This window comes from Cydia strobilella, chromosome 27 (assembly GCF_947568885.1).
Source record: "Cydia strobilella chromosome 27, ilCydStro3.1, whole genome shotgun sequence".
NCBI lineage: Eukaryota > Metazoa > Arthropoda > Insecta > Lepidoptera > Tortricidae > Cydia > Cydia strobilella.
In genome coordinates, this window is record NC_086067.1 from 957,861 (window position 1) to 984,783 (window position 26,923).

The 26,923-nt window shown below is 38.9% G+C and overlaps 2 protein-coding genes and 1 long non-coding RNA gene across 3 annotated transcripts in view; 2 read left to right on the forward strand and 1 right to left on the reverse strand.

Annotated features, from left to right (window-relative positions):
• LOC134753661 (cullin-2) overlaps positions 1-3,734 on the forward strand; it is a 44,811-nt gene extending 41,077 nt beyond the window's left edge. The window contains exon 18 of the mRNA XM_063689603.1: positions 116-3,734. Coding sequence (XP_063545673.1) covers positions 116-277 — 162 coding nt within the window. The 3' untranslated portion in view covers positions 278-3,734. The remainder of the gene's footprint in view (positions 1-115) is intronic.
• LOC134753671 (uncharacterized) overlaps positions 1-26,923 on the reverse strand; it is a 256,262-nt gene that overhangs the window by 226,871 nt on the left and 2,468 nt on the right. The gene's annotated exons all lie outside the window — the stretch shown is intronic.
• Positions 5,002-25,930, forward strand: LOC134753568 (uncharacterized). Its single transcript, XM_063689477.1, has 3 exons — positions 5,002-7,155; positions 20,490-20,611; positions 22,537-25,930. Exons 1-3 carry the CDS (start codon positions 5,353-5,355, stop codon positions 23,204-23,206), a joined length of 2,595 nt encoding a protein of 864 aa, XP_063545547.1. The 5' UTR covers positions 5,002-5,352; the 3' UTR covers positions 23,207-25,930.

Sequence of the window (26,923 nt, forward strand, 5' to 3'; positions counted from 1 at the left end):
CGGACAGCGGAGTCTTAGTAATAGGGTTTTTACCCTTTGGGTACGGATCCCTAAAAATTATGCATGCTGTGATAAAATCATCCCTACAGCTTACATAACAAAGCCCATTTTCCAGGTACTCCGTCACAACGAGCTCATCCAAGAAGTGGTGTCACAAGCGCGTGGCTCCTTCGCGCCCTCCGTCGCAATGATCAAGAAGTGTATCGAGGCCCTTATAGATAAGCAGTACTTGGAACGCGCGCCGGGACGTCTTGATACTTACAGTTATCTAGCTTAGATCTAACCTAGGTCTTTACACTATAGTCTGCATCTTCTAAAATGATTTTTTCGCCAAAGACCCTGATCTGTTAAACAAAAGCCTTTGTTTCTATTATGCTTGCGCGTGGCCATTGTTGGCGAGCGCGTGCCACTCGCTGATACCAAAGAGGAGGATAGGATAGAGCGGTACTGTCATAGTAAATTTTGTAACCCCAGTAAATTCACTGCCATCTATCGACACACTTTTATAAAAATACGATAAAATTTATTTAAATATGGATAAATGATTTTTTTATATTTGCATAAATAATTTTAAATTATTTTCACCCATGTTCTTTCACTGATATGCGTTAAAACTGTTCAATAACAAACGAAACCGTCAACGCCATCTATATGAGAGTAGGCCAAAGGTAGTGGCGCCATCTGATCAAGAATCAAATTTTCTTGTTCGAGGCACGTTTTTTCTTTAGACTGTATCCATCTATTACGGAGTTATATGCTTTGCTGATACACAATGGTCACGCGCTCACCAACAATGGGTACGCGCACGCAGAAAAGGAACAAAGGCTTTTGTTTAACTGATTAAGGTCTGGCGAAAAAATAATTTGAGAAAATGCAGTTTATACCTAGATCGTGTCTCGTTCGTACTAATCTACGAAACTGCGTATAAATGACGACGGAAATTGGCTTTGCCATTTGACGCTCCGCCATTGATATGGCTATTTAAAAAAAAATAACCTGCTTACAGAATTAGCCTCATGCATGAAGTTTATATTTGAACGAAATATGTTTTATTCGGATGTTCGTTACCGTTATATCATGTTACTAATGCATTTCCGTTTTTAAATTACCATTTAATCACTTAAAATTATAAATAAAAAGTACAAAAATTTGCCCGCGAAAAGCTAGTGAGCGAAACGCTCGAAACGCCGTGACGTCACGCGTTCGACAGATTAGTGTCATTAGTAGCAAACGTCAGTTGGGCCGCCCAACGTGTGACGTCATCACGCTCTGTCGAATTCGCGCCAAAAATTATGAGCGTTTCAACCGCTCAAAAATTTTCAACATTTTAAATATTTTTTAATAAAATAATGTTAAGGTTTACAAAAGTATTTTTATCATTTCCGGTGTTCCAACGATATAAATTATGAATCCAAAAATAAAAATAAATTCATGCATGGAGCTAATTGCGACACTACTAGAGAACTGCCGAATATGGATCGATTTTCGTTTTATTTTGCTATCATTTTCTATGAAAAGGGACCTTATTGTCGATGGCGATTACGCCGCACAGCGTCGCGCGGCATTGTATTTATATCGGAGCATCGTTTATAATGGCGTAAGCGCCATCGACGATAAGGTCCCTTTTTATTGGAATTACCACAAATATTTTCCGATTCTGTGCAATACCTATGAGCGCAATTTCACATTTCGTTTATCTATTTCAGTTTATAATTTATATACATTAGTGTGACTAACCTACTTGAAAAAACAAATCAAAATATTTGATAACAAATAATTTGATTTGTTCTCAAAGTTAAGTATGGTATTTAAGTAACAACGGATAATTTTAATGTATTTTATATGATATAATGTAAAAAACTAGACAATTTTTATCTAATTCTAAAAAAAAAAAATGATATTCGACAACAAACTCAAAATCGGCCCATATGCGAAAGCATTATTGCCCAAGCTGAGAGAAGAGAAGGTTATCTCGCGCAATGCGCTCGTTCGGTCAAATAGCTTGCAAAGCTCTACGTCGTTTTCGGAATAACCCCAATAACCTGAAATAAATGTCATATACGAAGGAAAAAATGACCAAAGCCTCCAGTTACTCAGAAGGTCTAACCATACCTTAGAGATGGCCAGGGGGCGCCACAAGCCTTCGGGAAATTGGCATATACTTGGAAATTTCGACCCATGCCACCGTGACCGGATAGCCGAGCGGTTCAGGCACCTGTCCGGTAAACGGGGGACGCTGGTTCGATTCCAGCTCTGGACACTGGTGGCTTTGGTCATTTTTTCCTTCGTATATGACATGTATTTGAGTTTATAGTTTAAATAGTAGTGTCTACTTGAAAAAAAAAACGCATTAAAATATTTTCATAGAAAATAATTTAATTTGTTCTTAGGGAACCCCAATAACCTTATAGAATGTATAGAAGTAATATAAAACCTCAATAATTTACTCCGTTGGCTCAGCGACCCAAAATGAGACTTGGCCTCCGACACAAGACGGCGCCACTTTCTTCATCTTCTCGGTTCTGTGCGACCTCTCGCCAATGAGGGATGAATGAGGGCTACCGCGTTTAATTTCGCCGCTAGGGGCGCTAGTGTATATGGAGGTCTTTCAAAATGTCAATTGCATAGAAGTTTTGGGGGTTTCAAGCTTTTTTATCGGGAATTTTCACTCCTTATTAATAATTGTGGTCAATCTTTGTCCATCTTTGATTAATCACGGTAAACAATAGATGTAGCTCAATAAATGTTAGTGGTTTAAAAAAAGTGCCAACTAAAATATATGCAAAATTAAACAGGTCGAAAAAATGGCACATTTAGACGTTAAAATAAAGTAATATATATGTAAGTTTATTTAATTATAGTATGTATAGTATGTATATGTAAGTTTATTTTCGGTAGTGTGTATTATTTATCGCTATATTTTTTGTTTTAAGTTACCTATTCTGCTTTTTTTGTTGCCTGCACCTATCACTGTTTCTGTTTAACCTGGTGGTTGACTGGCAGAGAATGCCTTTAGGCATTAAGTCCGCCATTTGTACTTTATTTGTTATATTGTGCAATAAAGTTTAAAATAAATAAATAAAATACCTTTGTGTATTAGAACGTATTGATTTTATAAAAATAAGCATAGGAGAATTTTGAGATCAGTTTTTCTGGACCTACATCTACAGTGGCGCCAACGGGTGAGAACAAAAACGGTAGCCCTCGTTGGTGACTCTATCTCAGATCCGCCTCCACCACAGTTGTCGCACCAGCGATACCTGGGGCCAGTGTTGGCCGAAACGTTAATGCAATTAACCATTACAAATTGAACCGTAAACTGTAACCGTCCGTGACGGTTTACGGTTCAATTTGTAATGGTTAATCGTTAATTGCAATTAACGTTCGGCCAACACTGCCTGGGGCGTCCGATAGGACGTCTTTCTGCTGGGCGGCCCAGGTATGCTCTTTACACGTTCCAATCTTCATCCATTCTCTCAAGAAAGCTACCAATCAACCTCAATAAACTAATAATAAACTTTAATTATTACTAAACTTCGATGGTTGACTGGTAGAGAATGCCTTAAGGCATTAAGTCCGCCATTTGTACATTAATTATTGTACTATACATTATTTTTATGTTATGTTTAATAGTTTAAATATAACATTTAAAACTTTAGCGTTTTAAACACATATTAAATCACATTTAAAATCGGGTCTATCGCGAATTTATTTTGTTACCTAAAGGTAAAGGTAGGTAAGGTAAAATTGGAAATTTGGTGGAAACGTCGGTAAATAAAGTTATTTACCGACGTTTCCACCAAATTTCCAATCCAGTGAGGCTTGTGTCGAAACGTCGGTAAATAAAGGTAACTAAATTCGTGATAGACCCGATTTTAAATGTGATTTAATAAAGTTTAAATAAATAAATCAAACACAATTTGGTCAATGGGGTATGTGGCGCACGAGACATGTTATTTTTAACTTTTACAATATAATAAGTTTCATAATATATTAGAGTATTGTAGGTGGATTGTACTGTTGATTATGTTATGGGCCAATAAATATATTACAAAATATAGCGTATTGTTTAATTAATTAATTATAAAAACTTATGCATTGTAAAGTAAGGACGCTGATCGCGAAAATTTCGTACACTGACCCGCCAGTTCCTATCTCTATCGCACGCGCGTAATTATATCGCTGTACCGCTCGCACAGTGGCATTGACCGCCGCCATCATGGGCGGTACAGTACAGCAATATACTTACCCGCGTGCGAAAGAGATAGAAAATGGCTTTGACTACGCAATGGGGCTGGCCGGTCGAATTATTTAGCAGATGGCGCCAGCATAACTTGCCCTCTCAAACCCTTTAAATTGGAATTTTATCCTTTAGATGCCAGCCCTTTAAGCCAAATCTCATAGAACTAAACTAGAGAAAGGGGATAGCTATGATGGCGCCATCTATGCAAACCTTTGACAGTTGCCAACCCCATTCTATTCTATTAGTCAAACAACTTTGTCAGTAGAAAAAGGCGAAATTCAAATTTTCTATGGAACGATAACCCTTCGCGACTACATTTTTTAAATTTGCCGCTTTTTTCTACTGACTGAAATGGTTTGACAGACTATAAAATATTCAAAGTGTTGCATTCAGCGTCATCTTGTGTCGGATAGCAGAACTACCGATACAATTTATTCATTAGGTCTGTGGTAGTAGGATACGTCACAATGTATTTAGCTGCCTCTCTCTTTCTATCTAACGATATAGTTTAGAAGAGTGAAAGAGATGGCACCCAAAAGTCCTCGGGCTTGTTGACCATAAACACTCGTGACATGACTCACGTACGATTGTATTATTTATTTGTTTTGTTATATTGGTCACCATGTTTTAATATGTGGTTTTAGTTGAAACATATCTCGTTTCACTATTATTGTTACATCAGCCACTCTGACCATAGACTACAGATTTTTATAAATACAATTTCCTTATCTTTGCCCTTTATTATTCTCAAAATGGCCGAAGTGTAAAGATGTGTGTTTAATGTGTTTTCGCAATTTTGCAAAAATGGAGCCCATCAACGTTAGTTACTACGAAAAAAACAAATCTACAAGTTCTACAGACGTAGCGAACATCGTTTCACGAGGAGATACAGTGTTTTGTCGCGAAAAAGTGATTCCCTTGAACTCTTTTGACTCGATATCAGTGTACCCTTCCTTAAAGTGCTCTAGAAAGTGGTGTAGACTTACTCATAAGCCGTTCCTAGATCCTTGTACAGCTAGATTTTTGGACCCTATGGTAGCTTGAGTTCTAAAATGGCCTAGCATCGTCACAGACTTTACGTAGTGTCTTAGTAAAATAACGTAACCACAATGCATACTAATCAGTGGCGCAATAGGCGCAATCAGCTCAATTTGAGCCCTATTCCAGCGTTTAAAATGTACTCAATAGCAAACTATAGTACCGATACGTCAAAGGCAGACTTGTCAAAGACTTTCGCTGAAGAAATGTTGATACACAACTTACACATGATGCCAAATCCGCTTCAAAAGAACTTGGCGGACACCATACCAACAGCAGAAAAGCCAAAACCACCATTTACAGAGCCTAAATTGGAATCTAAAGCATTTCCAGAGCCTAAAATGGAAAAAGGGCAGACTAGAACTGAATATTCTTTTAGTTTTGGTAGTTTTTTCTCTGGGGTTATCAGTGCAATATCAAGCGGCGTTTTTAGGCGTCGCGAGCCAACGCAACAATACTACGATTGTTTTGATCCCGAGCCGAGCTGGCAGACGGCCAGCGAAGCGGATTTAAATAAGTCTACACGCTCGCAGTCGCTCAAGGAAGACGACGCCATGAGTGCGGATTGTCGGAGCGCCGCGGCGCATTGCGAGGACAAACTCAACCGTGTAAGACACTTACTCAGCAGCAAACCTGTTCCCACCACCCCAAAATACAGAAGAAAGCCTAAGAGAGTCTTTGTGGAACCCGGTTCGGTCGAGGAATCCTTTGAAGATGCATTTTCACCGGAAGACTTTGTCCGACTCTCAAACACCAACCATATTGAGTGCATCAGTCCGTGTAACCATCACAAGGAAGAGGTGATAGAAGCTGCAGCCGTGAGAATTAAGACGGAGGTGAAGGAAGTTATGGATATTGTCCAGACGCTGCCGGAAGCTGAAATTGTTCCCGTAGAACAAACTAACAGTCAAAATGTAGAAATAAAGGATGTTAAAGCTAATTCTCAGTTAGAATCACAAGCAGATGCTAAAGACAATCAAAATGCAGAATCAAAAGCAAAAATGGACCACATACAAGCTAAAATTGAAGTCAAACCCGATTTACCAAATGTACCTGAAGAACTAAAGGAAAAACAAGAAGTTATCGCTGCATGTGAAGACAAAGTAAACAGATTAAAATCTTTACTGCAATGCCGAAAAGCTAAATCTAGATTAACGAAAACTGAATCAGATTCTACCTTGGAACCCGTGACAGATGTAAAGAACAAGAACGTACAGGATAAGCACTTCAAAAACCCGGCGAGGACAACGGATAAAAGAAAGCAATCACACTTAATAAAGAATATTCAAGAAGATATGTGTTTCGGTAGTTCTTTAGACACTGCAGAGGTCTCAAGCCCTGATAATTCTTCGATATTACCACCGACTAAGCTTTGTGATATGATCAACTTACCGAAGTTAATATGTGAACCGGAACCTGAATACTTCGATGAAGTCCATGGACGCTTCCGTTCTACCTCAACAGACAGTGACGACTCGTTCCAAATAGTCTTCACCGACAGCCCAAAAGCAGCTAGACACCGCACATTATCCGACTGCGACTCCGAAGACTCGTTCATCGTCTTTGAAGACTCACCAGACAGCTGCTACACATCTCACGATGTGTTCGGTGACTCCACAGTCGATAGTGACTCTGATTCGGTTGTTAGTGACTCAGGCTGCGGTGTATCGTGTAAATTGTCACATTCGCTAACCCGGACTGTTGGGGACTTAACGGATGACAGTTTGTTTGATGATACGGTGCGAGAGGAGAGTGGGGATGAAGTGGACAGTGTGACAGTGTGTGAGGAGTTGGATTTGGCTGAGGAGTCGAACACAGGATTGCTTCTGAATCATGCTAAGAAACTATTGAGGAGACAGCAGCCACCTAAAAAGGTAAGTCTTTTTTACTTGATTACAACATTGTTTAGTTATACTTGTAATTTCCAGTTTTGCAATTATCAATAATTATACAAATCAAAAATTTACAAGACGCAAAGATATGCATGATATAAATATACCTGCCTATTGATAATACCAATATATCGCGTGAATGTTATGGCTAGTATACACGATGGGCCATCATACTGGCCCACTAAGATGAGCCAGCATGTAGAGAGGGTGTGGTGTGGCTTATCAATCAATCAATCAATATTTTTATTCCAGGCAAAAAACCCATAGATAAAAATTACAAATTAAACTTAATAATACATAAAATAAATTGTCATTACATTAGAAATCAAATTAAAATTATGGCTTATGGAGTTATTCTGTGCTTATGGCGCGGTGGGATGGCCACGGTGTCGGTTTTTCGTCCGCACATCAAAGGTCTCTCAACCATCGCATGGCCATCTCGCTGGTCCAACGCTGGGCCATCGTGTAGAGGAGCCATTATAAACAAACATACATTCAATCGCTCGTCTATTTTGAACACGGTTAATAGTACATTAATATATTACGATACAAATGCGAAAAGTATTACAAATGGCGCTAAATTAAAACACGACCGATTCGACCGAAGGGAGTTTTTTTAATCGACACGAGTCGCGAATTACCTATTCGCGCATGTTTCGTACATCGTTTTACAGTAAATATGTCCTTTTAAATATTTCGATTTAGACACGTAAAGTACTAATTACCGCACTAGTTCGTTAAAGTAGCACAATAATATACGTACTGAAAAATATAAATCTACCAATGAATCACACACAATGTGTTACACATGAACTATAAGAATGAATTAGCAATAAAGTATTTCCTCAACCTGTCATTTGACCTTGAAAAGTATAAACACTTGTGTGACCTTTTGTGGACGTGTGTCATCACAAGATTTAGTTTATAGTAGGTATAATATAGTATAGTCACTATAGTTAGGGCTATGGATGGTATAGAAAGGATGCCAATCTCTTATGGCAGAATTGTTGCAAAAGTGACCGCTTTCAGTTTTAAATAATAGTTCCTAATCTCTCCGGTGGCGCTAGTTAGGCTCTGGGACATGAGTATCACATGAACCAACAAATAACCCGACCAAATTACGTAGGTTGTTTTTGGTAGTATTTCGGTGTATGGTGGCGCCGCCTAATTACTGTTTTTTGATGGACACTTTTCATACATAGAGATTTGGCTCCTTTATATAGTCTCCATGGTTAGGGCGTTAGAGAGAAAATTGGTGAGGATCACATTGAGAGACCGTAAAACAAATGAATGGCTGAGACAACAGAGCAAGGTCAATGATGTTATGAAACGCGTAGCCAATTTGAAGTGGGAATGGGCTGTAGGCCGAGCACATGATTGACGCGACAGTATCTCGCCGCGAGATAGACTACCCGTCTTTTACTAACTGTATGAATTAAAGGGGGACGGGTAGTCTATGTCGCGGCGAGATACTCTCGCGCCAATCATGCTGGTCATATAGCACGAAAGACCGATTCGTGGAGCAAACGACTACCCCAGATGCGTTGGGACGACGACATCAAGAAGACTGCGGGGAAACAGTGGCTCCAAGTCGCACAGAATCGCGACGAATGGCGCAAAATGAAGGAGGCCTACACCCAAAGGGTAAAAAGGCTAAAGAGAGAGAGAGAGTCACTATAGTCAGCAATGTCAGCATCAAATACTACCTAGTATAGACACACTAAAGCACAGAGATACTTTACAATAGTTTGTTTATTTTTGAGTTCTCTATAATTAAAACTTACAAATCTATTATTCAACCGCTTGAGTTTTGAGCCTCTAGGCTCTAAGTCGTAAATCGACTAAATCGTAATCTAATGTCAATGTCATTATTGTTCAAAGCGCGGCAAAACTATCTGTCACTTGTCAAACATTTAAAAAATAAAACTAAAAGATCGTTCGAGATATGTGCCATTTTCAACCAAAAGGGTACTTATTGGCGCTTGTCAGTAAGGCGCTATTTCCATATAGCTTCAATTAGAAATCAACCTTATCAACAAGCGACAATGTGGTACCTTTTGGTTGAAAACGTCACATATCCTTAACATCTAATACTAGATAGTGACGGCTAAAGTAGCCAAATATACCTACCTATAAATCACGAAAAAATGTATGAGCCATGAAGGGAAATCTTAAGTTAGCTCATTTTGTTTAAAGGAAACATTCTTTGATTTATAAAAAGAAACATAACAGCATTCAAATATTTTTTTTTATTCACTTAGTCTCGCCACAGGGCGGACACGCTATACATCAAAAATCACTTGCGTTTCTATGTGCGAACGGCACGTCTGTACACGCGTCATGTGTCATAGTGTGAGTAAGTTGCTTAAAAATAGTACTGAGCGGCCGGCAAACGGCCGTCAATCTGTTGTCGCGGGGCGAGGTAATTCGAGTCGGGGCGCGGCGGTGCGTGGCCGTTCTGTATGATAATACTATAACTTATTCTGTGGTCTCGCCCAGGAATCGAACCGACAAAAAAAACACGTTATTTTATTCCACTGATATAAATAACTAGAGGATAAGCGGACAAAAATACTGGGAATCATATGTTTATTGTTATAATGAGTCATAATTATAATAACTTATCTGTTTGTTTACAAATATGGGTACGATCAATACGTCCAAGTGGTAGTTTCCATTGAGGGTCAAAAACCAAGATTACTTTGCCTAATTGTTTACCTGTCTGTCTATAATGTATGCAGTAGACTTGGGGCCCGTTTATCAAAAGCTTGTAGTATGGAATGGAAGGTAGAGGTAAGGAAATGAATCTTCATGTATCAAAAAGTTACCTTAAAAAACAGTAAATATGCAGCGCCACCATACACTGAAGTACCTAGACCATACACCTAGTATTTTATATAGATGTGCACCCGTGCGACCGTGAGGGACAGAACATACGCAATGCGACAAAATTAAAAACACGTTTTAACATTCCTGACAAGTTGACAACATACCAGAAACAACCTACGTAATTTGGTAGGGTTATTTGCTGCCCCTCCCCCATTTCATCTCTACATTATTATACCTCTGTGGTTCATGTCATAAGAGTCTCCTATATATTACAATATTTACACCGGAGAGATTAGGAACTATTATTTACAGCTGAAAGCGGTCACTTTTGCAACAATTCTGCCATAAGAGATTGGCATCCTTTCTATACCATCCATAGCTTGTAGCTTGTAATACAAGTGGAAGTCCCTTTCTAACAAAAGCTGTCAAAAAGACTGATACCTGAACCGCTAACGAGTAGTATTACACTAATAATAATGTTGGAGCCGCGCACGCACACAAAACGCAAGCGGTGTACCGTCTCTCATAAGGATCTGTTTATTACAGCGCGTACACGCCTGTGGTGTGCACAGGCGCTTAGTAAAACTAAGTCTAGGTAAACAATATAATTGAATCCCAGCAAAAACAATACCATTAAACGCTACTTTTTAGCTACATTTGATCCGTTTAAACATTTTGGCACCACGCGTTCACAAATGTGTGCCAAAAGTATTACGTCTCATACAATCTCGTATTTATTCTGTTTTTTATTCAGGTTCAGTTGGCAAGACAACGTTCATAAATCTGGGGTCGATAGACGGTACATTACATTGTGAGATCACAACGTCATTATTCGACACGGAAATGCGCTTAGACTCGAACTTTTTAAAGTCTAATTTAAACAATGAACGCCCTAATATTAGGGCAGTTTTAGACTAGCGTATAAGTTCGGAATCTAAAGCTAATTTTTATGCTGCACCCTTAAAGGCGGGATACGTTTTTAGGGTTCCGTACCCAAATCCGTCTGTCTGTCTGTCACCAGGCTGTATATCATGAACCGTGATAGCTAGACAGTTGAAATTTTCACAGATAATGTATTTCTGTTGCCGCTATAACAGCAAATAACAAATGGCGGTGGCAGAATAACAGCGACCGTTGCTGAAAACCTTTGGGGCTGCTGTGCCCCGAAGCCTTTTTGGCTCAGACATCAGCTGAGCCACCTTCCCTTTCAATTAGTTTGTAAGCATTATCGTGTACTTTTATTATGTACCTATGTTACAACTTCTTGAATAAACGTCTTTTATTTTATTATTATTTTCAGGGGTTTTTTATATCTCAGCATAAGCTGGTAGTTAATGCCAGCTACGGGCCTAAGCCAAGTAGATGACATAAAGTCAAAGATATACATTTTAAAAATAGGTTATTCAGCTTATTCGGTTCTAGCTTCATCTTGTTGCAAAAACTTTCTAACGAATCTGCATGTATTTAGTATCGCAGCTTTCTGCAGCTGCATGTAGGTGTTTTGTTTCAGATCAATGAGCTTCAGACTATGGTGGAGATGTTTGGGGATGACGCCGGTCGTTGACAAGACTATGGGGACAATGTAGACTTTTTCTTGGTTCCAGATCCTAGTGATTTCGTCTTTAAGGTCGGTATATTTATGTATTTTTTCGGTTATTGTTTTCTGTAGATTGTGAGTGTTGGGGACGGCAATATCAATAAGGTAAGTTATTTTGTTCATTTTATCTGTCAAGGTAATGTCTGGACGGTTGTAGTGTATAGTTCTATCAGTAAGTATGGCACGGTCAAAATACATTTTGTGGCTATTATTCTCCAATATAGGGCTAGGGTTATATTTGTAGTAGGGTGTATTGTTTTCAGGTATAAGTTTGTGCTTAACAGCTAGGTATTGGTGTATGATGTTTGCTATCTGGTTATGTCGATGTGTGTAATCTGTTTGTGCAAGGTTAGAGCATGCGCCGGTGATATGTTGGATAGTTTCTGGCTGGTTGTGGCATTTTCGGCATCTGTCATCTGATATTCTAGGGTCTTTAATTATATATTTCCGATAGTTTCTAGTATTGATGACTTGGTCTTGAATTGCTATAATAAAACCTTCTGTTTCAGGAAACAGTGATCCTAGTTTTAACCATTTGTTTGAGGCTATCGGGTCAATGTGTGATTGAGATAGATCCTGAGGATGTCGGCCATGTAGTACCTTTTTCTTCCACTGCTCTAATTTCAAGGCTTCGGAGTTACTATCAATGGCGAGAAGTGTTTGATCTGTAAGGTTTAAAGGATTATTAAATACTAAAAAGTACGGAACCCTCGGTGGGCGAGTCCGACTCGCACTTGGCCGGTTTTTTCATTTCTCTTGCTCTGAAAGTTATTGTTGTTGTAAAAGATGTGCAGAAAATGATACGTCTCTGCACTAGAGCATTTTACGTTCCAAGTTCCAAGTATGTTTTTTTTTTACGATAAGCAATTGAAATTTGGGTTTAAATGAATTTCTTATAAAATTTCCATTCTGATATTTATTTCTCCATTCCATAAATAACGATACTTTTGCCTAAATTGTTAATTGAAAGTAACCTCAAGAAATACTATAAAAATTATAATTAGTAATGTTTTAAAAAAAAACACATGTCATTTTACTTTCCTCGTATTCGAAATGAAAAGTAGAGTGTTTAACTCGGGTTAAAGGCATCATTTCAACCTCGGACTATAGGCGCCCTCACTGCGTTCGAGCGCCAAACAACCTCGGCAGTAATGAGTGCCTTTCATCCCTTGGTTAATCTACTATTCCAGTACTTGAGACTCGAGTAAAAATAAACGGATCTAAATGAATGCAGTTGCTAATGACCTTCTTTTTATACACACTGGACCCTTAACGATAATGACATTTAATGATAAAGTAATGACTTTAAATGCTTAAAATACTTTGTTGTCGCTGGTTTAACAAAGACTATTGCTGTTTAAATTGTCGTGTATTTTGTCTTCAATTTTATCTAAATATTTTGTACTAGTGGCTGTAAGCTGTTTATTTAATCGTATGGCTGTAGTGTGCGCTACGTACGTTACACACACCTTTACACTTTATATATTCCGTAGGTTAAGGCTCATTGTTCATAATTAAACTCATCATCATCGTGTCCTGGCCGGTTTCGGCCACGGCGACTGGGTTTTTTTCTGGCTAGTGAGAGCGACGATCGTGAGCTCTCAGGTGGCATAGTTAAACTATACTTCCAACCAACAAGTTTATCAGTTGACGCCACATCTCACATGGCGATCCTGCCAGGATCGCTACGTCAGGTGGGACGTTGAAATTATACTACTTACGGTGTATAGATCTATATTGTCTAAAATAACATAAGTGACAGCTTATAATGAGAGTGATATACACGTGTGAGAGTAAGGCGCAGCACACACTACATGGCAAACAAGATTCGAGTCGCTTAAAAGATTAGAAAGTAATAAGGAATTAAAGAACTATAGCCAAATTCTTGGCCCATAGGGCTGCGCCTTCACTAGGAACGAGCAAGTCTTCATGGTTGCCAATAAAATTTATCTTAGGGCAGTCGAGTATTATGTGGTGGATATAGTTTGCTTTGGAGCTCCGCAGTCACACTCTGGCGAGTCTCGCCACCTGCACCAGGCGTAGCTCACTCCGCGATATCGTCGCGTCGCTACAAGTACATTCAGCTCACACCAATTTTGGTTTCTAGCAATAGTAGTTGCCGCGCACCGCTAAGGAACGGACGCATGCTCGCGCTTGCGCCACTTTACGGTCATATCTGTCGTAATAGACGCGTTTTGGTAGAGAGTGACTTCTGTACTTAGTATTGTTATTTATTCCGTGCCCGCACTTGAAAATATAGTCGGCAGTTCGGTACAGCGTCCATGCTCAGTTCACAGTCGGTTGATCTGGCACCATTCCTTTCTGGGAGCGGAAAAACATCCTGGGTTTTTTTGCAGGGTTCGATAGGGACTGTCTAGGCGGATCTGACGTCCAATGCAGCTGTAGACATTCGTGAACCCCCATGGCTCCACCATTTTTTATAATTTCCAAAATAATGAATTGTTAAAAAACGTTTTGGGTTGCGGCCAATACCATAGATTACGCGCTCCAAAATTAAAGCACTTGTGACGATTAAACGGTCAAGGATTGCGTATGTAGGTAAATGTTCTACAATAAATAATATACGTTGGAAGCATTTATTTTCGCTTGTTGACCTGGCAATGAAAATTGTCGCAGCGAAACAGCCAGCTATATCGCGTCGCGTCTAAGACAACAGATTTATTAGTTACTAGCTTTTGCCCGCGACTTCGACTGCGTGGAGTTAGTAATTTGGGTAGCTTATTTTTATAACTTCCACCCCCCTTTTCACTCCCTTAAAGGACGATTTCTGGGATAAGAACTACCCTATGTCCTTCCCCGGGACTCAAACTATCTCTATATCAAATTTCAACTAAATCGGTTAAGCGATTTAAGCGTGAAGAGGTAACAGAGATAACACACTCGCATTTATAATATTAAATATGCATTACGTTTTTGGCGTCCGTCCGTCAAAAAAGCCTATGGCGTCCGTCGATTTATCATGGCGTACGTCGAATATTTTGGCACGCGTTCGACATTGGAATGACATTCCAATGGCTGGCGTGATGAGCGTCCGGGAAGACCAGTATAAGTAAGATAAGATAAGATTAATGATGTACACAACTACACATTTAGATATACAAAAAACTCATGGGCGCCGGCAGAAGGGTGCAACAGGGTGCACTTGCACCCCCCTGTCAGGGAAGGAAATACATTAGAAAAAAACCGGCCAAGTGCGAGTCGGACTCGCGCACGAAGGGTTCCGTACCATTGCGCAAAAAGCGGCAAAAATATCGCGTTTGTTGTATGGGAGCCCCACTTAAATATTTATTTTATTCTGTTTTGAGTATTTGTTGTTATAGCGGCAACAGAAATACATCATCTGTGAAAATTTCAACTGTCTAGCTATCACAGTTCATGAGATACAGCCTGCGGGCTTAGCACGGTAGCATTTTTAACGCCTGTCACCATGCCTTTCACGTTCTAACAAGTATGTAAGTGGTATGTAAGTATGTGTTACGCGATTTGGTAGAATGCAATGTATGAATGCCTTGATTTGCCGCTCACCGCCTCGCGCGCCGCTTGCGTCTATTCCGCGGCTTTTGCTCGCTCATATGTGGACGCATGGATATTAGTTTTTCGTTCATAGGAATGTGTGAGTACATATGTACGTATAGTGACAGTGATGTATCTACCCGTAATAGATCGTGTGAGATTTTATCGCTTTGGCAGTTTAGGGAACGAACGAAACGACTGATGAATGAATGTTACACACACGGGGACACCAGTAAACATGGAGAGATATCTCGTCTCGCGTTAGTCGCGAAATATGTGGCCTTGAATGACGTCACGTCGGAAGTTCCGTCAATTTCTGTACATGATTATCTGTAAACTGTTCAGTTGGAACATTATTATTTATCTATTAGAGTCAGACCAAGCTAAGTTGGCAGCGATTTTAATAGGTGACTGTGAAAGTGTTGTTTATAGATCATCATTCATCATTTCATAGAAGTTTGACGTTTAAAACCGGACAAGTGTCTGTCTGCCACGAGGCTGTATCTCGTGAACCGTGATAGCTAGAGAGTTGAAATTTTCACAGATGCTGTATTTCTGTTGCCGCTATAACAACAAATACTAAAAAGTACAGAACCCTCGGTGGGCTCGCACTCGGCCGGTTTTTATGTCTGACCGTACTCAAAATCACCATATACCATGCACACGTAAAATGTGGCTACATTCTATCAAAAATGCTTTATCCGAGACTTTTAAGAGGAATGTATGGTATTTAAAATGTATGTGTGATTGTGTAATTTGCGGTGACGCGGGTAGAGGGCGTGACCGTCGTGTTGTTATCAGTTTGATAAATTCACACCTGCACACACTATTTGTACAAATGTGTTGTGTCACGAACATGTTTCAATTTAATTAGTGATAAGAAAAACGTTTAATTCGTACATTTGCTTGTAATTTTTAACGACTTAAAAAAGTTTTGAAAATAAAAATACAGAACCGTGCGCATTGTAGCGTTGGCCATCTTGCGGCCTAAATTGGAATTTTAAACTTGACAATTGACATTGACATCAGGTGCTGCCCCTTACACACTGTACAAGGCATTATTTGCATGGTTTTAAATCTTACTCATCGTAGGAGGTTTTTGAGATCATTGATCCAGTCTAATTAACTGTACACATGCAATGTATGACACATAACTGTCATAGTGGGAAAGAGACAGAAGCTTTATGCCACGTCATTCTGCACGTGTAAAACAGGGTATTGTTGTGCAAGGGATGAATCAAGTGGGTAAATTGTCGAGGTCACTGACTGCATTAGTAACGCTCCGTTTTACGTAGACGAACACTCGCGAACGCGAAGCGAAGCGGCGCGGCGTTCGCGTTCGCAACGAGATCGCCCACGTAGGACACTTCTATACGTACAGTCAGCAGCAAAAGTTACTAAGCGGGCGAGGTATTCAAAATTACCTTGACACGCTCAGAGAGCGGATCAACTACGCGGTAATAACGCGAATTAAAAATTGCCTACTCCAGAGCATCATCGTCATCATTCACTTAATAATAAAGTCGCGTCAAGATCATTTTGAACAACTCGCCCGCTTAGCAACTTCTGCTGCTGAATGTATCTAAGGATGGATTCATCCCGCGCCGCGCCGCTTCGCGTTTGCGTGTTGTTCGCGTACGTAGTACGCTGCGTAACGTAATACAATACAATACAAATATGGGGCATTTTCTATGAAAAGGGACCTTATTGTCGATGGCGCTTACGCCACACAGCATCACGCGGCATTGTATTTATATCGGAGCATCGTTAATATGGCGTAAGCGCCATCGACAATAAGGTCCCTTTTTATAGAAAATACCACATACTTCCGTAAAGTATCTGTAAGTGGCGTATGTACAGTCAAGGGCATAAATATATATACATTCCCAAAGTTTTAAAAATACGTGTACGCTCTTACACCTTAGACAATAAAGTCGTGTATTACATACTTTTGAGCCATTTGTCTGGATCGTTATTTTTGCCTTCGAGTGTATGTATGAGTATAATCACCTGCAATAATATGTTACACAACGAAGGCCGCAAAAATATCTGACACGATGTTATTTGTAGAGCCATAAGAGCGTTTCACATATTTTTGCGGCCTTCGAAGAGTAGTACATACATATATATGTGGTGTTTTCTATAAAAAGGCACCTTATTGTCGATGGCGCTTAAGCCATTATAAACGATGCTCCGATATAAATACAATGCCGCGCGACGCTGTGCGGCGTAGCGCCATTGACAATAACTAATGAGGTCCCTTTTCATAGAAAATGCCCCATATATGATCATATTGATCACTCATTTACTTACATACTTTTGGTGTGATAAGCAATAGTTGCTATTTTTTAAAGCGTTTTTCAATAAAAAGACACGTCAAGATTGTTTACCCTTTTTCTAAAGCTAAAAAAAAGTATAGGGAGTTAAAAGTCCAGTTATACTGGATCTGGAGCTAATTATAGTATGAACAAAGTACTTGTACTTAAAACTAAATGCGCGATAACCTTATCGCAATACGAACGAGTGGTTTCGTCATTTTACTGGTCGTACGTCGTACTTGGTTTCTGAGGGTACATTGTTTGAAAGTAATAATGGATGGATACGGATATGGATGGATACGGATAGACTTGATAACCCCTTTAACAACCTCTATACAGATTCCCGATGCCTCTTTGCCATCGTAGCTCTCAAATAAACCGATTTGAGTGCGTTTTACTTAACACTTTTCCAGGCCACACCAATCTACAAGGTTTTCCCAAAATTCCAAATATATTCCAATTTATCCAACTTTCAGTTTAGTTTGCGAGGGGTTAGGGGTGGGTCGCGCGCACCCGAGCTGCATACATCGCCATTGTTAGTGGCTCGGTACTATTTACAGGGTGTCTTATAGTAAGTCACACAAGTCTTGGGCAGTTGTGTAAAAGCCTGTGACAGCCCTGTGTTCTTGTGCAGTTTCGGCATTTACGCAAACATCAAAACCAAAGGCGACGGTCCACTGTTACTTTTTAGGGTTCCGTACCCTATTACTAAGACTCCTCTGTCCGTCTGTCTGTCATCAGGCTGTATCTCATGAACCGTAATAGCTAGACAGCTGACATTTTCACAGATGATGTATTTCTGTTGCCGCTATAACAACAAATACTAAAAAGTACGGAACCCTCGGTGGGCGACTCGCACTCGCGGACGCTTTGGCCGTTGAATGAGCTCCCTGCCGAGGTTTTCCCGAGGGGCTACAGTATGGGGTTCTTCAAAAAAGGAGTGTACAGGTTTTTAAAGGGTCGGCAACGCGCGTGTACTATCTCTGGTGTTGCAGGCGTCCATAGGCTACGGTAACTGCTTACCATCAGGCGGGCCGTATGCTTGATTGCCACCGACGTGGTATAAAAAAAACCGTCCGGTTTTTACAGTGTGGTTTCCCTGTCATTGACCCAGTACGCTTTCGTAGTGGAATCATCTCGTGACTTCACGCGTGACTCAGCGGGGTGTTTACAGTCATTTGGCGTGACGTAGACTTTAATCTTGCTCGTTACGTCACCGTCTGGAAAATGACAGTGTGTAGACAAAATGCGTTGAGTCCATATGGGGCATTTTCTATAAAAAGGGACCTTATTGTCGATGGCGCTTACGCCGCACAGCTTCGCGCGGCATTGTATTTATATCGACAATAAGGTCCCTTTTTATAGAAAATACCACATATAAGTCTGTGCTTTACAGTAAACATACCTTAGAAAACAGGATATGTTCCGAGTATGTGGTATTTACTATAAAAAGGGACCTTATTGTTGATGGCGCTTACGCCATATTAACTATGCTCCGATATAAATACAATGCCGCCCGACATGGCGCTGGCGCGACGCTGTCCGGCGTAAGCGCCATCGACAATAAGGTCCCTTTTCATAGAAAATGCTCCATATTTGGTCACATGCGATATCGGCATTGAGTATCAAAATTAAATTCTAAATTTGGTATTTCAAGATGCTTTTATGCCTGGCAAACTTAGACACAGGGGTCTTAAGGGGTTAATACAGTGTGCAAGAATTTATTACCTTGATTTCTCCAGGATTCATATAAGATCTTGACATAATCATAATGCGGCCAATTGTCTAGCCTATCAACCAAAAGAAAGCATAATCTGTAGTTGGTCTAGACTCTAGGTGTCTTCCGCGATATCGGAGCTATTCCCAGTTGTTACCAAGCTGCTACCAGTGGTAACATCTGATAATATCCCGAGGAATCCGAAGAACTGTGCATAAAAAACAGTTCCGGCGAATCGAGAACTTCATTCGAAATTTTGAAGTCGAGCAAAAAGTCTTCTTTTGTTTTTAATACCACGTCGGTGGCAAACAAGCATACGGCCCGCCTGATGGTAAGCAGTCAGCGTAGCCTATGGACGCCTGCAACACCAGAGATATTACATGCGCGTTGCCGACTACTCTACGTCCCCCGTCTACGTCGTCGTCGTCCCGGGGTCTTACGTGACTATTTGTTTTTTGTCTTATAAAGAGATACAATAGACAGTTATGAAAACAATGCTCCTTTGTTTTAAGCGCACAAGATGATTTTAAAGATATAACAAAGAATTAGCGATAGGCTTCCGCGTAAAAATCTTATATATTTTTACCTTACTACACAACATGCTATCTCCAGCCTATAGCCGTTCAACGGTTGGCCAGACCTTAGTTTCTTTATGCCGGCTGTACAGTCGCCATCATATATATCGGAGCGGCCGAGGTGCTCGCAAATATCTGAACACGCACTCTAACGCCTTGACAATAGACGGGAGTTCAGATATTTGTGAGCGCCTCGGCCGCTCCGATATATAAAAAAAAAGGTTTACATGACAATAGGCTAGACGACAAATTTTTATTAATGGTATCAATCGATCAGGTTTATTTTTAGGATCAAATGTCTATATAGGACCCATTGCATTAAAGTAATACAAAAGTCAGAAATGATAGTCAAAGCCAGACAGTCGTACTTCACTCGCGAAACACTTCTAACAAAACGATAAGTGAACGTGACGTCAACTGCACTGAGAACCCATTTTGAATGTATGGACAAAATAAGAAAATTGCGTTTTTGTCGGTGAAATATTGCGTTTATGTATATAGTTGCCGTGCAATATTTTTTTGGATAAAATGTAAGGAATCGAATGGTACCCTTTCTTTTTCCTTTTTGGCAGTTGAAAAATTACTTAAATTTTGAAACTTTCAATTCGGTCCTGTATTTTTGTATTATTTCCATATATTATCTTAATATCTACATTATTGTGATAAATTACTCATTTGCTATCTATGTTACTAGATTTTGTTATAAAATTCAACATGTGTCATCATCCCTATTTCTTTCTTTCCAGGTGTCCTTCTCCGAGAAGCCTCCAAAAGTGCACGTTATGAGGGTGTGGTCGTTCGCGGCGAGGCAGGCACGCCGCGGGAACTGGGAGCAGGACGCCATGGACCGGGACAGATTCAAGCGGAAGTGAGTAAGATGTGCCGTGCAGTAGCGTAACTAGGGGGGGGGGGGGCAGAGGGGGCAAGTGCCCCGGGCGCCATCCAAGGGGGGGGGGGGGCGCCAAAATGGGCAAAAGGCGGCAGCAGGGAAACTTGTCAGTCGTCAGGGGTCGCAAATTTGGTGACTGCCCCGGGCGCCATATCCTCTAGCTACGCCCCTGGTGCCGTGACACAGACGGGGGTTGAAAGCGCCGCTTGGATTGACCACGATCTCGGTAGTTTCCTGGTTAACAATTCTGTGTCAAAAACTTCAGAAAAAATTGAAGTGGTTCTTCCAAACCCCGTCTTTTTCATGGCACTTCGTACTTTATGATTAATACGTGTCTTGCACGAATAATCTACAGTGTTGTTTAGAATAAGAATAAGAAAACATTTATTGCCACTCAACAAAACAGAAATTACAGGAATATATTTACAAATAACATAAAAAATTGGCATGCGCGACAAAAGGAGCGGGCTCAGCATATGCTGCGCCAGCCACTTCACCAGAAATTGACCGCACAGCGCTGATTTTCAGTCCGTCCCCTTACTGAACCACATTGATATGTGCGCGGGATATTATTTTTACAGATATATATATATTAGGTTAAATTTAGAATAATTAGTTTAAACGAAAAATTACAAAGTTAAACTCTAACAAAGTTTGAGATTTTTTCTCTTATCGGTACATGCTAACTGCTACTAAGGTTTCAAACAAAGGTTCCTTTAAGGTTCCATACATATTGAGTCATTTTTTCACCTTGAGGCAAAAGTCGATTACTTCTCCGAAACCATTTTTCGCTGACCATACGTGAGGATCAAATCGGACCTAATGATCTCATTGGCTTTCGTTTGATCCATATTAAACGCGTCACCTTGTGTAAATTGGTTCAGAAAATATTCAATTTTATAAGTAGGTACTATTTTTATTGTTATTTTGAGCCTATTGTGTCAATTTGTGTCTCACTGCTGGGCAGACCCTCTTCTTCCATTCGTCCCAGTTTTGAGCTACATTTGGCCAGTCTCAAAAAGGAGTCCAAGTTATTCCGCCATCGCCGACGAGGTCTGCCGGATCCCCGGTTTGACTCGTGGTGCACCCACTCTGTGGTTATCTTGGCCCACAAGTCATTCGGCATACGGCAGACATGACCAGCCCAGTCCCACTTTAACTTTGCAGCTTTTCGAGCTACATCTTCTATTTCAGTTTTTTTAATGGAGCGTGGTGTTCCGGATGCGATCCCTTAGTTTATTACTCATTACTATTATCAAAGATAGATATAACTCCGTAATAGATGGATACAGTCTAAGGAAAAAACGTGCCTCGAAAATCATGAAAATTTGATTCTCGATCAGAGGGCGCTACTAGCTTTGGCCTACTGTCGTATAGATAGCGTTGACGGTTTCGTTTGTTATTTAACAATTTTTACGCATATCAGTGAAAGAACATGGGTCAATATCATAAAAATAATTAATGCAAATAAAAAAAATCATTTATCCATATTTAAATACATTTTATCGTATTTTTATAAATCTTCATTTTTCGAATTTAAACTGTTGTCAGACATACTAACATTAAAACATTTTACGGTTTAGACTCACTTGTTTTAGTCACTCGCGCGACATGTTTCGGAGAGCCTAGGTCTCCTTTCTCAAGCACTAATAGTGTGAGCAGCGTTCACGACGACCGTGTATTGCGTACTGCCGCTGCCGCAAACATGTCGCGCGAGTGACTAAAACAAGTGAGTCTAAACCGTAAAATGATTTAATCTTCATTTTTAGTTTTAAAGTGTGTCGATAGATGTGGCAGTGAATTTACTGTGGTTACAAAATTTACTATGACAGTACCGCTCTAGTATAAGTTACTCTATGCTATTATACTATTTGTAACTGACCAATAACTTTTTTTTTCTCCAGGATCGCAGACGTAGACATGGCAGTATCATGGGTGTTGAAGCCCCAACACCGGCGTCGAATCATGTTCCAGCGTTTCATGCCCTGGTGGAACAAGCAGAGGCGACTGGAGATAGAAGAGAGGAAGCGGAAGCAAGAAGAAGATCGGATAGCAGAAGAGAAGAAAATAGAAGATGAAAAGAGGATAGAAGTAGAGAGGATAGAAGAAGAAAGGTTAAAAGCTGAGAAGGAAGGTAAGGAAGATGTTAGTAGAGATGTAAATGAAGTAAATACAGAACTTACAGAAAGTGGAAATAGCGTTGAAGTAAAAGATGGGGTTGATAATGATTTAAATAACATTAATGGAGTTTATGAAAATGGCTTAATTAATGAGAAAGTAGAAAACGCAGATCTTGATGTTGATAACGACAAAAATAATGAGGATAAATGTAAATTACAATTAAAAACACTGGAAAATAAAGTTGTAAATGATACAATAGATCCTAATGTTGATGACAAAGATGGTAAATCTAAATTAGATTTAAAAACACATAATGAAAAAGTAAATGATGTGAAGATAGATTTAAATGTAGATAAAATAGCGAAGGCGTTGGCGAAGTGCGATTTTTATGACAAATCGAAATCGAGTAAGGCGAATTCTGTTTTAGCGTCCAAAGTTGTTGTAGATACATGACATTCTGTCAGTATGTTGCTGTAACTGTCAAATACATTAAAAAAATCTACAAAAATATTTAAGGTTGATGAATTTAAGAACTGTATTTATTTAGACGGTTTTTTTGGGAATGCTTTCTAAACATAAAAAACTGTTTAGATAAATAATAAGAGGCAATAAAAAATTATTCGAAAATATTAAGAGGCAAGAGAAATCTAAAAAACAAAAAACCAGAGTTCAAGTCGGACTTGCCCACCGAGGGTTCCGTACTTGTATTTGTTGTTATAGCGGCAACCGAAATACATCATCTGTGAAAATTTCAACTGTCTAGCTATCACGGTTCAAGAGATATATCCTATAGTGACAGACGGACAGTGGAGTCTTAGTAATAGGGTCCCGTTTTTACCCTTCTCTTTAGCAAGCATTACATTTTGATTTACGTGAAATAGTCTCAAGAACTTACCTTACCCTCTGTACATTATTTGTAAAAAAGTTAAATAGTATTTAGATCGCATATAGCAACGTTGCGCTCTTTGCGAAGTTTTGATTCTTCCAAAATTTAAGGAATTACAGATTGAGTCGCGGAAAGTTTCCAAAAAGTTGGAAAGTTGCCGGAAATTTCATGAAACTGACAGGAAATTAAGAAAATTGTCTATTTTGGGAACTTATAAATTTGAAACTTTGTCATACATACACATACATATAATCACGCCTATTTCCCGGAGGGGTAGGCAGAGACCACGGATTTCCACTTGCTGCGATCCTGACATACCTCTTTCGCTTCCTTCACTTTCATAACATTCCTCATACACGCTCGCCGGTTTAGGGTGCTCTTGACTTGGCCTTTCTTCAGGATTTCCCCGATCTGATCAGAGAAAGTCCGCCGAGGTCTGCCCCTTCCAACTCCCGTTTCTACCTCTCCCTTATACACTCTCTTTGTTAGCCTTCTTTCACTCATTCTTTCCACGTGTCCAAACCATCTCAACATACCTTTCTCAATTTTTGTCACTACATCTTCGTTCAGTCCACACTTTTCCCTTATCACACTGTTCCTAATTCTATCTTGTAATCTCACACCACACACACTTCTCAACGCTCTCATTTCCACTGCATTCACTTTGTCATACTGTGAAAATTTCCCAATTTTGGAAACATTCGAGGGCACATCAGTTTAAAAGCACCGTGTTACCAAAATGTACCTTTGACTTCTTTAAGTAACACCATTTGAAGAAAAAAAACACGAAATACTTCAAAAATCCACACTTTTTCCATATCAACTAATTTAACAAATAATATTGTCTTCGGTTACCGCGATAGTTACTCATGAAATAAAACTATGAAAACGGATTATACTGTGTGACTGAGTCACCCGTTGACCACGAACGCTGTAAAGAGTTCGAAACGTCGGGATGTATTATAAATTCAATATACGCGATATAATCCGTTTTCATAGTTTTATGTCACCCGTTGACCACGAACGCTGTAAAGAGTTCGAAACGTCGGGATGTATTATAAATTCAATATACGCGATATAATCCGTTTTCATAGTTTTATGTCACCCGTTGACCACGAACGCTGTAAAGAGTTCGAAACGTCGGGATGTATTATAAATTCAATATACGCGATATAATCCGTTTTCATAGTTTTATTTCATAATTTAACAAATATTAAGATAAATAATATGTATGTTCATTATCACTTATTTCACACATTTGCATTTTAATTTTCTTTTACACTACAATCTTATATTTTATTGAAATAAAAAACATAAAAAATATTTGATTCATTTATCTCTATAAGAGGATGTGAAGAGTGCCTAAAAATATAATTTTATTTGACTAAAAACATCAGTTCAAGCATTAATTAGGTTTAAAAACAATGGAATGAATAAAAACACGAAACGTCGAGGTAGCAACATGTTTTTATGTGATTGAAACTTTAAATTATAAGTTTTAAATAATCACCGTATTTGTTAAGGAGCCCACTTATTACCAGTCCCCCGGACGATATCGGCCTGTCAGTTGTTTGGAACTGTCAAATTGTTCGGCGGACTGATAATCAGTGGGCCCCTTAAAGTATGTAAACTTTAAAGAAATTAAAGCTGTATCATAGATCATAGATATAAAGATGTATATAAAATAATATATGTATATTCCTGTAGTGTATATAAATTGTAGGTAACAAAACTTGCCTTACGCTATGAAATAAAAAAAAACTTTATTTTCATACAAAAATTGTATGTTCAGATTCTTTGGTAAAGTAAGTTCTTTTTTGTAACTGAAGTGGCGCTGTATGTAGAAGGTTTACAATAAATGTCTTTCTTTCTTTCTAAAAATGTTTTACTTTATACTGGAATTAAGTACAGATCCCTTTAAGGGATTTCTTCAGGTCTTTAGAATAATTTTAAAATATCTAAACAAATTTTTTCATACAAACGTTTATATAGTTACCACTGAAAATTGTATGTAAGTTCCTTTTTCTTTTGATATTATTCGTTATATTATATATGTGTTGTAAACATTGAAATATTGTGATTTTCTGTAAACATACTTTGTTAATCATTAATTTAGGATAAAATAGTGAAATTTTAAAGCTATACATACAAACACACATTTTATCCTTAAGTGTATAAAAGTTAGTTATAATGGAATTATATTTTGTTATCTATGGTTTATTAAATATTATTTAGAATTAGAACAGTGCATTTGTGACAAAATTTGCTTGTGTAATTCGAAAATATTCCATCAGTATATAAAATACAGCCTACTATTAGGGTAAATCGTCTATAACTGGCCTGCTTGCAATAACCGGACATCTAATACTTAGAAGGATTCTGTTTAATATTCACACAATCCAAGTAAACTAAGTAATGTTATTTAGTTTACTGGAATTAGCTCCATGCATGAATTTATTTTTATTTTTGGATTCATAATTTATATCGTTGGAACACCGGAAATGATAAAAATACTTTTGTAAACCTTAACATTATTTTATTAAAAAATATTTAAAATGTTGAATATTTTTGAGCGGTTGAAACGCTCATAATTTTTGGCGCGAATTCTACAGAGCGTGATGACGTCACACGTTGGGCGGCCCAAATGACGTTTGCTACTAATGACACTAATCTGTCGAACGCGTGACGTCACGTGGCGTTTCGAGCGTTTCGCTCACTAGCTTTTCGCGGGCAAATTTTTGTACTTTTTATTTATAATTTTAAGTAATTAAATGGTAATTTAAAAACGGAAATGCATTTGTAACATGATATAACGGTAACAAACATCCGAATAAAACATATTTCGTTCAAATATAAACTTCATGCATGAGGCTAATTGTGTGAATAAACGTAATTCTCATTTTAACTATTTTAGTATAAGGCATAGATATTGTATATACAAGTAGTTATAGACGCGCCACCGAGCGACCGGGGGTAAGAGAAAGAATATTCCTCAATATTCATATAAAATTTGGGCATCATAGAAATTTTTCACTTTCACTCTTATAAATTTCGCCATCGCCTCCTACCTATGATGCCACCCGGTCGGTGATAAGGACAAAGCATGGCATTATTTTCACTTTCCTCTTATAGGAATCACAATAAGACTATCTTTCTCTATCAAAGAGTGTCAGGCCCTTGGTATAAGGTGTCCAGTTATTGGAAGGTGGCCAGTGTTGTTTGTTGGGTTGGTATCATCACGTTTATGAGTTAAAATATCAGTTTTTAAATATACTCTGGCATAC